Source organism: Balaenoptera acutorostrata, chromosome 8, assembly GCF_949987535.1.
Source record: "Balaenoptera acutorostrata chromosome 8, mBalAcu1.1, whole genome shotgun sequence".
NCBI classification, from domain to species: domain Eukaryota; kingdom Metazoa; phylum Chordata; class Mammalia; order Artiodactyla; family Balaenopteridae; genus Balaenoptera; species Balaenoptera acutorostrata.
In genome coordinates this window covers 50,989,669-51,002,188 of record NC_080071.1, presented here as the reverse complement: position 1 = coordinate 51,002,188, position 12,520 = coordinate 50,989,669, and the positions used below count along the sequence as shown (strand labels likewise).

The 12,520-nt window shown below is 39.3% G+C and overlaps 1 protein-coding gene across 5 annotated transcripts in view; it reads right to left on the bottom strand.

Moving 5' to 3' along the window:
* MYO1B (myosin IB) overlaps nt 1-12,520 on the bottom strand; it is a 183,336-nt gene that overhangs the window by 5,640 nt on the left and 165,176 nt on the right. For 4 of the 5 annotated variants that reach the window (XM_007171453.2, XM_057551137.1, XM_057551138.1 and 1 more), the window contains 6 exons: nt 10,141-10,215; nt 8,378-8,512; nt 6,402-6,508; nt 3,147-3,279; nt 2,332-2,484; nt 716-843 (listed from right to left, as the gene is read on the bottom strand). In XM_007171453.2, the coding sequence (XP_007171515.2) occupies nt 716-843; nt 2,332-2,484; nt 3,147-3,279; nt 6,402-6,508; nt 8,378-8,512; nt 10,141-10,215 (731 nt within the window). The other variant, XM_057551139.1, reaches the window with a different exon arrangement.

Below are 12,520 nucleotides of genomic sequence, written 5' to 3'. Positions count from 1 at the left end.
TACTCACACCCTAGCCTAAGCCTCGTCGTCCTTCCCCTCGACAGCTCACAGAAGCTCCCAACTATTTTCTCTGCTTTCACTCTTGCCTCCCTAACAGTCATTCCCCACGCTGCAGCCAGAGAGCTCTTCAAAAATCATAAATCGGATCACGCCACATTCTTGCCCATAACCCACAGTGACCTTTCATCAGCAGCAAAATCTCAATTCCTGACCTCAGCTACCAGGCTGTACACAGCCGGGTCCCTCTGCCTCTTGCTCCAGGGTCTTTCCCCCCCATTTCACTCTGCCACCACATCCACTCCTGCTTCAGGGCCTTTGTACCTGCTGCCTCCCCCGGAAGGCATCTCCCTAGATTCTAGTTTCGATTCAAATGTCACAGCATCAAAGAGGCCTCCCTGATCTCCATACCAAAATTAACACCGTCTGACCTTTAACCTGCCTTTTTTTCTCCACAAGCACTTGACACTAACCAAAGTCACACCACCTATGCATTATTTCATCTGTGCATACTTGTCTCCTCCACTAGGATGTCACGTACATGAAAATGGGGACTTGGTCAGGGTCACTCGCTGCCCCTCCATCATCTAGAGCACATGCCAGACACATACTCGGTACTTAATAAGCAGTAGCTGTAAAAATGAATGAGCCCAGATCGCGCAACGAAAACAAGAAAGTTAAAAGTGAAAAGGCATGTTCAAACAATTCATGAGCATACTCGTCGGAGATTTCGATATTGAGCTTCTGTCTGGTTTGGCTGAGAGTCGTCCGATAGAGCTTGGTGGCCATTTCAATCAGGTGATCACTGCTGAAGAGGAAGTCTCCTTTACTGGCTGCTTCCGAGCCCTGAAAGGACAAACCAAGAGTCAGGCTATCATAACTAAAGACAGCTCGGGAGGTACATGTTTACAGGTTTGGCTGAAAACACGTTTACAGTCTCTCTAAAACGTCAGCTCCTGAAGTCCATCCTCCCAAACAAACAATAATGACAAAAGCAGTTATTTCTTCTGAGTTGCTCTGAGCACTTTAGTAAGGTTACCTCACCCCTTGCCGCCCCAAGTTGGTCGACGGACCAGAAGTACCATCCGCATCACCTGGGAGCTTGTTAGAAAAGCAGACGCTCGGGCCTGACCGCAGGCCCACTGCAGATGATTCCACAGGAAGACCCCTGGGTGATCTGTTGGCTCACTCAGGTTCGAGAAGCACTGACCTAACCCATAACTCATTCTGAAAGGGCTGTTCTAAAAGCTCCTCCATGATTTGGTTAAAAAGATAAGAACGACAACAACAACAAAAAGACTTCCAACAAATACCCTCAGGCAGTGGCTTTCAACCTTAGCTGCACAAGGCACTCACCTGGGGAGCTTTCAAAATACAGGATGCTTCTGCCCCATTCCAAGAAACTCTGATTCGGTTGGACTGGGGAAATGGCCTGGGGACCAGCATATTTTAATATATAATTGAGGCTCGGAATCACTGATTTAATATGCTCCTTTAGGCTAAAATCCATAGTAGGGAAAACAGGCTGAACTAAGCTTATGGGATTTTCTTACGTTTAGAATCAGCTAGATAGATTACTATCTATTAGCTAGGTATATGTACCTATATATGATTAATATTTGCTGACATCTGTTTATTCAGTGACTATTTGTTATGTGACAGGCACTATGCTAAAAGCACGTTACATAGTTTCTTTTAACCCTTATAACAACACTATGAAGTCGGTACTAATATTTTCCCTATTTTAAGAAAAGGAAAATTAGGTAGGCATATTAAAGTTAAATGACTTGGTCAAGGTCACTGAAAAGTTGGTGACACCAATGCCAGAGCCTACACTCTTAACCGCTCAGTTCAAGCCAGGAGGTCTTAGTTAAGCTGACATTAAAAAATCTTTAGGTCAAAATTACTAGGCAGTTGTTTTATTATAGTTACATCCTTTAATTAAAAACCCCTAAACTAATGATGAACAAGAAGACATTTACTAATTTAATAGATAGAAGAAACAACAGAAGGAAGTATACTTTTGAATGTCTTGATATTTCTAGGAATTAGTCTCAAAACAAGGCACATCATGGTGGGTGTAAACAGAAAGCTACTCAGTGAAATGAGAACTCAAGTGAACGAGTCAAAAAGAGTCATTAATCTTATTCAGTTACTGAAAAACCAAGCCTGAGATTTTACATGAGTGAATATAGACCAAATATGCAGGTCAGTAAGAAGAATATATAAACTTCAAATAATAGGATTATTCACATGTGGAAAATTTTAGATCAATGGCTGAGAGATTGGACCAATGCAGAAATCCTTCAGTCAAATCAATAGTTAAAGCTTTACCTCTTTGAGGTGGACGGCAAAGAAGCCATCATTTTGTGAGCTCATCGATACTTTGGTTACATCCACCAGGGGAACCTCTGACTTGATCTGTCCAGACTTTTGATCAGCAAGAAGGAGATTATTATTTGTTAATAGGAAAATCCTGGATGTACTCTACAAGAAACCAAAAAAAAAAGGATGTAAAACCAATGATCAAAAATCCCCCAAAGGAGTTCATGAGTTTAAAGCATTGTTATTTGTAGAAATGTAGAAAATATTATTCTGATATTTTTCAGCATGCACACCTATGTAAACGAGAACACACTAAAGAACACAGATAATCTATTTTAACTCACAAAAATTTCAGAGAACAAGCAAAATTCCACCTAAGCTTAAAGGTAAGATAAAACAGCTCCATTTACAGTAACTCCGTGGAGTATACGAAATGCAAATTTTTTTGAAGTATAGTTGATTTACAATGTTGTGTCAGTTTCAGCATACAGCAAAGTGATTCAGTTATACATACACACACACACACACACACACACATATATATATTTTTAGATTCTTTTCTGTTATAGATTATTACAAGATACTGAATATAGTTCCCTGCGCTATACAGTAGGACCTTATTGTTTATCTATTTTATATTCAGTAGTGTGTATCTGTTAACCCCAAATTCCTAATTTACCCCTCCCCACTCCTTTCCCTTTTGGTAACCATAAATTTGTTTTCTATGTCTGTGAGTCTATTTCCGAAATGCAAATTTTAACATTCAGAAAACTGTCCCAACTGATAAAACACTTCTTACAGGTCTTCAGGGTAAGCGTTTTTACCTTCCCATTAGCACGGTTAATTTTGTTCACCACTTCAGCAATGATAATCTTTTCTTCAATGGCATCTTTGAGTTTCTTATACTTGGGATTCTTGTTGATTTCCAGGTAAGGCCCCTGGAATGGCTGCCCAACACTAAAGGAAAAAAGTTCCTCACGTAAGAAATGGTTTCCACATGGAAGTACTACTAGAAAAAGGTAACAGGTCAGTTGATTTTGAAATTCAAATTTCAAATATATATATATTTTCTTTTTTCTTTTCTTAACATCTTTATTGGAGTATAACTGCTTTACAATGTTGTGTTAGTTTCTGCTGTATAACAAAGTGAATCAGCTATACGTATACATATATCCCCATATCCCCTCCCTCTTGCGTCTCCCTCCCACCCTCCCTATCCCACCCCTTGGTCACAAAGCACAGAGCTGATCTCCCCATGAGATGCAGCTGCTTCCCACTAGCTATCTATTTTACATTTGGTGGTGTGTATATGTCAATGTTACTCTCTCACTTCGTCCCAGTTTACCCTGACCCCTCCCCGTGTCCTCAAGTCCTTTCTCTACGTCTGTGTCTTTATTCCTGTCCTGCCCCTAGGTTCATCAGAACCAATGTTTTTTTTTTTTTTTTGGATTCCATATGTGTTAGCATACGGTATTTTTCTCTTTCTGACTTACTTCACTCTGTATGACAGACTCTAGGTCCATCTACCTCACTACAAATAACTCAATTTCGTTTCTTTTTATGGCTGAGTAATATTCCATTGTATATATGTACCACATCTTCTTTATCCATTCATCTGTCGATGGACACTTAGGTTGCTTCCATGTCCTGGCTATTGTAAACAGTGCTGCAATGAACATTGTGGTACATGACTCTTTTTGAATTATAGTTTTCTCAGGGTATATGCCCAGTAGTGGGATTGCTGGGTCATATGGTAGTTCTATTTTTAGTTTTTTAAGGGACCTCCATACTGTTCTCCAGAGTGGCTGTATCCATTTACATCCCCACCAACAGTGCAAGAGGGTTCCCTTTTTTCCACACCCTCTCCAGCATCAACATTAGAGAAATGCAAATCAAAACTACAATGAGGAATCACCTCAAATATATTTTTGACGTGATCATGGCATTTGGTTGGTAAGACTTTGATAAAAATCTTATCACATGGAACAACCAAGAAAGAAATCACTCACAAGTAGGACAGCCAAGACCCGTGTGCATGGACTCACAGGAAGGAATAGGTCATTCCTTTTAATCTCTTATTATAAGGTTAACAGCTGCCTACACAGGATTCATTAATATCTTTAAACAATACGTAGCAATGGTAAAAAGAGCACAAATCATTACCATCACCTGCTCCAAAGAAAATTTTCCTTTTCTCACAGAGAGTAAGGAAATCAGTAGGCCTTCTGGGGAAGGATAGATCCAGAGCAACCACTTGAGAAGAAAACTGCAGAGCACTTCATATTACCATGTAACTCTGGCTCTAAGTAGGCCAAATATGAAAGAAAAATCGGGCCTTTCCTCTTAGGATATGCCCCTAAATGCACAGAGGTGGCCAAGGTAAACATTCAGAATCAGAGCAGTTTTTCTTCCAAACTACTTCTTGCAAGAGGCATGATCGTGCACACAGCACCAAGGTGGCTTTCCCTAAAGACCTGTGGGGTGACAGGGAGGCTTCTTCAAAGATGTCAAGGAAAAACCACGGCTTCATTTTGAGCTGTAAAGTTCTGGCAATGTGCAAATACAACTTTAAATGCTTGTGCTGTGTGTGGAGGATCAGGGAAGAAAATCCCGCATAGGTGGTCAGTGTTTCACAGCTCCCAGGACAGAAAAGGCCAGCACCCCTAAGGGCTGCCACTTCATACAGCGGTGGGAGGGTCAACGATTCGACCTCTCTCAGTGCTGGAGGGTGAGCACGCTACCATCCCCGAAAACTAATAAAACTACCCAATAAAACTACCCAAGAGGACCTGGCTTGATATTAACATTTTTTGGTTGTTGTTCATATTCAAACACATTTTTAATAATACAGATTGCTAACAGTCTTTGAATTTGTTTCTTCAAAAATGCATTTTTTTCTCCTTCCAGCTTCTGAAGAGTCAGCCATAGGGAATGTTAATTAAGAAGGCCACTCTATAATTTAAAGACATATAAAGAAAAAGTTGAATGAATTAAGTTGGTGGAGAAAGCATATAGACAATCTACCTGTTTGAATATGCTTTACAGAGCAGGCACTTTGAACAATGTTGGATTTAGACGCTGTGTTTGATTGAGGGGAGTGTACACCCCCTCAAGCAGCCAAGTCAGCTGACCAAGGAAGCTGTGCCGTTTAAAATATCTAAAGCAAATGAGTTTGGCAACTTATATTCATTTAATCCTTTAAGAGGAAGAGCTTTCAAATATGTGTAGACGTAGAGAATACACACACACCACACACAGTACGTGTGAATATACCTAGCATATAATGCATTTTTATTTCTAAGACATTCTTTGGGAAAAGCTAAAAGTTGTTACAGATTTGGCTTGAAATTGTACAATCTACTTTTTTAGAAACACCAGATGTAAAAGGGATAGGAATTCTAGGGGGAAAACGTTGAACTTGGGAGCTGTAAGAATATTCTGATAAGCAGTTTTTACCAAGAACTTCACTTGGCAAACTTGCAGTTGGTGTTCCTTCTTTTACTGAGTACTTGGTGTCTACAATAAAGGAACTGAACTTGCTGCAGAGGCCAGTGAACTCACGGCCAATAAGTTCCAATAAGTTAGCCGACCAAAGGCTACCACAGGCCAGTGCCTAGGCAACACTCAGAAAGTGACAGACTGGCTCATTCTTCATTTATCTTACAAATGAGATTCTGACCCAGCTTGTTAAAGCAGGAATATTGGAATGGTGATTACAGTAGATTGCCATCAGAAACCAGCTAGTGTCTGAAAACTATGGAAAACTAATGGGAATTTACAATGTAAATTTATCTTAACAGCCTAGACAATTTTATTTTAAATGACAACTTCTGATTATTTAGGAAGTGTTCAGGTAATGCCAATAGAGTAAAACCAGCAAATGTGATCTCATTTCTCTAAGTATACTATGGAAGCCCTTGATCAAATGTGTTACATTCATATCCAGCTGATCATAAAATAATTCATGAAATTAAAAATCTGTGTATTACTAAAATCAAAACCCACTAGAAAATGCCTATGAATATATTTGAGAAACTTTTAAAATATTGACTGTTATGGGTAAAGCAAAGCCATAATACCTAGATGGGTATAAAGCCTTCTTGTCTTTGAAGAGTTCACTGGCTTCTAGTTTCTCTTCATAAATAAGTTTCTGTTGGTCTGTGAATTGGTCCCTGTATTTTTTACACTGTGAGATATGAAAAGAAGAAAAAAAAAAGGACATCACTTATATAAATAAATCATTACTCATCCTTAAATATGCTAAGCCAATTTAACAGCAGTGGGAATAATCGTAAATGTATATGAAATATTCATTTAAAAGGCCAAGAGAATTTTTCCTTCCTGAGCTTTAAAAGGTTGGTCTTGGAAAATGTCATAAAAACTACTGTTTGTATGGCAGAACTTGCGATGCTATTTCAAAACATCTGGCCTGGGCCCCCCGGGAGTACCGTTTCCTCCCACTATGACGTCAGCCCTTGGACATCTACAGTCCTGAGCTATCATACTCTTTCAGAGACTCACAGTAAGGAAAACATGGTACATCACAACCCAGTGCACATATTTATAGACACACATATAGGCAGCTTACACAAAAGCTTCACAAAACAATACTTATCCTTTCTACGATGTCGTATATTCTGTTATTTTCTATTGTACTGTATTTCATTTTAAAATGCTGGTAGAAATCAACTAAATTGATTTCATGACCCACAAGTATGCTATCACCTATAGTTTGAAAAGCACTGTTCCGAATCCTCCATTACCATTTTATAACGTGGACACGGGACCTGAGAAATCTTCCCTTCACCTGACTCTGAGATTGCACTGAAAGGAGACGGGGGTGGTGGGAGGGGCAGGACCAGGTTCTTTAGATGAACTCTCTAAGAAATTCAGTTCAGGGGTGGTTGAGAACCACCCACATAATCATATAAAGGAATGTTAGCATTGCTGCCCACCCTTGGAATAAACTCATCCCTCTCATTCTCCACCCCCAATTCCACGGAGGTAAAGGCAAGGCTCAGGAGCCGGGAGAAAGGACAGGCAGAGCGGATACCCAGCATTAGAAGCTCCCCATCATTACTTCTGAAAATAGTTTCTATATCAGACTCAAAGGGGGAGATGAACATTGAAGACATTGGCGAATCTTGCCAAATTGACTCACTAAGTTAGGGAACAGAACTCAGAATCCAGTTCTATATGCTGTGCTGGTATCACTGATCAGTGATTATGTCTCTCTATACATAATTGATTCAGTTAAGAAGAAGCCCACAGTACAGGGCAGGAAAGTTTCCCAGAAGACATATCCATCAATTGTTCACTTACTAAATACAAGCCCTTCAACCTAATGATTTCATTCTATCTGAATGACATATATTTAGCATTCCATATATCAACTAAGTTATTGAAATGAAGTCAACCTCTGTAGAAGTACCCCATGTATTCCACACAGAGCACCACCTAAATTACATGCTATGCTCTCAAATAAAATTAAGTGAGCCAAAATATAAGGCCAAATCAAGTAGATTTTCAGCTTCCCTTTCACTCAGGTAGAGGGAAATTTTAATCTCTTTAATGTCCTTTGGGTGACTTTAGAGCTTTTTCCCCCCAGTCCATTAAAATGTGTGTGTTCTCATGTGTGTCTATGTATGTCTACGTAGAAAGTAAACTCATACAATTTTCGAGACTTTACTACTCACATGAATACGTTCAAATTTTATTACTTCTACCTCCAGCAAATATTTCTTCAACTAAAGACGAAAACAAAAACGAAAACAAAAAACTCAACTACTTGAAAGCAACTGGAATCTGGATGGGAAAGACAATGTAGCCCTGCTCTTTCCTTCCCAACCACGGATGAGAGAAGATGCCACAGGAGCACCTGGGGCTCCAGGAATTCTCACAGAAAGCCAAGCACGCTGCCCGCTTCAGAAACACCAACTTCCTCAACTAATTCTCCTTGCGGCTAGAGGAAAATTCCGCTTTTACGTAACACTCCTCAAACACCCAAAATATATGATAAGAAGTCTCTGAAAAAACATAGCAAGACGTTTTTTACCCTCCACAAGTGGAAAATCCTTTTTAGCTCCTTGTGAGTAGAATCCAAGAATAGGTAAGGTCTTGATGGCCAATTCTTATCTATCGGAGATAAGGAAGGCACCTTATTTTTCATTTCCAAGAAGTATTTTTGCACCTGTGTTGGGTTTGACAGAAAATACCAGATGAGTAAAATACACCAGAAAAAAACACTGTTTGACATAAACCAGACTCAAAGAAACCAGTCTTTAGTGGAATTTACCAAGTTTTAGTCCATAAGACTTTGTAACTCTTCTGGAAAGTCTCTATTCCACTCTTCGCATTGGTTGGAGAAATCTGAGCTCCACCAAATGGTTAAGAGAAAAGAAGAATACTAACGCGCATACTAATTTTCATATTAACATTAATAGTAATACCAGTCAACATTAGAGAGCTGCAGTGTTTAACAGGTAGCCACTAGGCACAGGTGCCTATTTATACTTAAATTTTAAGTAATTAAAAAAATTAAAAATCCAGTTCCTCAGTCACATTAGTTACATTTCAAGTGCTCACTAGCCACACGTGGCTAGTGGCTACTCCACTGAACAGCAAAGATACAGAACATTTTTGTCACTGCAGAAAGTTCTACTGGACAGCGCTGCTCTAGAGCAGCGGTCCCCAACCTTTTTGGCACCAGGGACTGGTTGTGTGGAAGACTGTTTTTCCACGGAGGAGGGGGATGATTCAGGCAGTAATGCCAGCCATGGGGAGCGGCAGATGAAGCTTTGCTCGCTTGCCCGCCGCTCACCTCCTGCTGTGCAGCTCGGTACCTAGCAGGCCTCAGACCAGTACCAGCTGGCGGCCCGGGGGTTGGGGACCCCTGCTCTAGAGCACTTAACATGGGCCAGGCACTGTGGGAGCGTTACAGTGTTAACTTCATCTTAATCCTTACCATACCTCTACAGGTTTAATGCTATTATTATCCCCATTTTACAGATGACAAAATGAGGCTCGCAAATCTGTGAGTGGTGGAGCAAGCTGTCTCCAGAGTTTGCGCTCTTCACCACTACATCTACTCCTTGGAAAGACGGAAGGGAACTTTAGAATCCATCCCGGGAGAGGGGCATAGTCTTGCTCTCCCTCACCCCTCCACCCACTAGCTTGTTTGCCAACCTTACTTTGCAGCGGCTCGTGGCAGTTTAGCAGGGCAAGCTCTTGGCATTCCCCTCAAATTCCTATGCTGAAACCCTCACCCCCAAAGGGATAGTGTTAGGAGGTGGGGCCTTGGGGAGGTAATGAGGTTGAGAGGAGTTCATAAGGGCAGAGCTTCCTAGATGGGATTAGTGCCCTTGTAAGAAGAGACAGGAAAAGAGTTTGCTTCTCTTTCTCTTTGTCATGTGAGGAGACCAGGAAGAGGCCCTCGCCAGAGCCAGTCCATTCTGGCACCCTGATCTTGGGCTGTCCAGCCTCCAGTACTGTGAGAAATAAATGCTTATTGTTTAAGGCACACAGTCTATGGCATTTTTGTGATAGCAGCCTGAGCTAAGACACCTGGCTTTCTTGGGTTCACTTTCCCCGAAGTATGTTCTCTCTGTCAAAGAAGAAGAATATTTGATTAATCACGTACAGGCCTCTTTCTGACACAATTCTACTTGAATTTTAGAACCGATGATAAAAAAGGTCACAAACTCTCAGTGGCACAGTTATGATTTAATTGTTACCAAATAAGTCACATATTACTGAGTTGGTGCTATTAACTAGTTAATCCAATAACGCTAATTAGCCATATGTCAAGTATAAACTTACAATTCTCTGAAGTGTAAATTCATAAATTTTCTTTCCAGCATTGGCTCTGAAGAATTTCCTGTACTCCCTGCGTACCTTTAAAAAGAAGCAGCAGAATACCGAGGTTAATGCGCGGCCAGCAGATGCCCATAAAGGTGAAACACCTCTATTAAAATCGAACATAGATGGAACAAGTAAATTTATGAGTGTCTTTCTGGATACAGTAAAATAATTGAAGCATACTGAGACAGTGGGTTTTAAGTTGGAGAAAAAGAAATTCAGAGATGCAAGATAATACCAGAATGTTTTGATGTTTGTAATCCTCTTAACTAGTTTTTAAAGAGCCTGACAATCTGATGGAAACGCTTTACAGGCATAGCTGCAAACCTATCATAAATCAAAATACATTCCAGAAAAAATTATATAAGGTAATTTTCACTTCAAATTGTTCTTAGAAGGAAAAAAAATGCCTGAAGAAATATATGGCAGTTTCCAAAAGCCTTGCATATGAAGACAGGACTTTAGTACTGCATACTGAGAAGTGAATGTGACTAAAAATAAGAATTTAAAAGGAAGCTATTGAATGATCATTATCTCCCATTTAATTGCATTACTTTTTCTCTTACCCCTACTCCCATCAAACTGTCTACTAATACTAATCACAGCACTTAAGACATCATATTACAGTTTTAGTTTACCATTTCTTCCTTGCTATATTGTCGTATTTACCTTGTATACTAGTGTCTAACAAATAAAATAACTGAGGTGTTTGCTAAATGAATGAATGATAGCTAAATTTGGAAACTGAGGGGGAAAACATTTAAAATGTTTATCATCATTCACTTATAAATGGGAGAGTTAGAATTTAGCAAAATATTAGCCTACTTGAATAATTCAGACATTACGTATGTTTTTCTTATATCTTTAGCTTTCTGGGTTCAATTGCACATGTTCAAAATATTTCTACATTAGGGGCTGTAAACTAGCAAACTAGTAACCAAACGGTTAGTCGAAAAATGTTTTATATGCACATTTTAAAATTAAGACCTTCACAGAGGAATTCAGGCTGCAGGTTTCTCTTACAATTTCCTAAGATCTAGCAACAGTGAGTCCTATTCCCACGTGACAACAAGGACTGAGTGGACCAGAGCAGCCGTGGACCAGAGCAGCCGTTGCTGCCTTTGGAAGAGAGCTGTACCCTCCAAACCACAGGAGGCCCGCAGGAGGCCTGCCTTCCTACCCTACCTTCCATCTGCTACTTCCCTCACCCATGTGACCTGCCTGTTCCCTCCGGGCATTTGAGCACCAGACCTATTCTCTACACCTGCGGATTATTAAGGTTTAAAAATTCTCCCATACACCACATAGGCAGTTCTTCCTTTAATTCATATCTTATGTTACTGATTATCATTTCTCTTTTAGCCATGGAGTTGTCTATAACTATTTCAAATCTCACTTTACAAGGTTAGAAGGAACAAGAAGAAAATGATACCTATTAATTAGCTCCTGAAATTGTAAGAGTGTACAAAAGCAGAGAAGTTAAAGTGAGTTTCATGAAAACATAGCCTTGGAAATATACTAGAAGTCCTATATTTACTTGAATTTCATTGTAACTGAGCTCAATGCAACATTCTTTTTGATACTCACAGGACAGGCCCTTTCTCCTGAAAAACAGCTATACACAGAAGAGGCCTGGTGACAACATGCTGGCATATAGAATGGGTTCCCTTCATGGGCCCTGGGGTCTTAAAAAGGGTCCACTGAACTTTGTAATCAATTCCACAAGAATCAAATCATTTAAAAGGACAAAATTACTGTTCATATCAACATACTTCTTTTTTTAAAAAAATACAAAATTATTACGTTCTTGGACTTCAAAGATGTTTAATCTTATAACAATAATGGTAACATATTAAAATACTGCTGTTTTGTGGAAACTGGACAAAAAAAAAAAAAGACAGTTATGTCTATAGAGTAAGCCCAGTTAACTTCAGCTAAAACAGTATTCACCTGTGAACTGAATTTGGTTTACAGGATGCTAGCATACACTCTAACATAAAAGTACTTTTAAAATCATATGCAATTAGTTAAATCCAGAAAACTGAAGATAAACATGATGCTGCTGATAGAAATCATTATAGAGAGTAAAAATCCTGACTCAATGTCGTCTGTTCCTTCCTTTTATGAAAATTAGAATGCAAATTAGAATGTGAATAAAATGGGAAATAAAATCCTCCGTTTTAACTTTAAAAAAGTAGTAACAGAACTTGCTCAGAATTCTTGAAATAGAACATCTTAAATTCATATTTAAGTTACTTCTTAATTACCTCAAAAATTACTTGATGAATATTCATTATAATAAAAAAGTTAATTTACTAAAAGTTTATAGGCTAAACTTTCA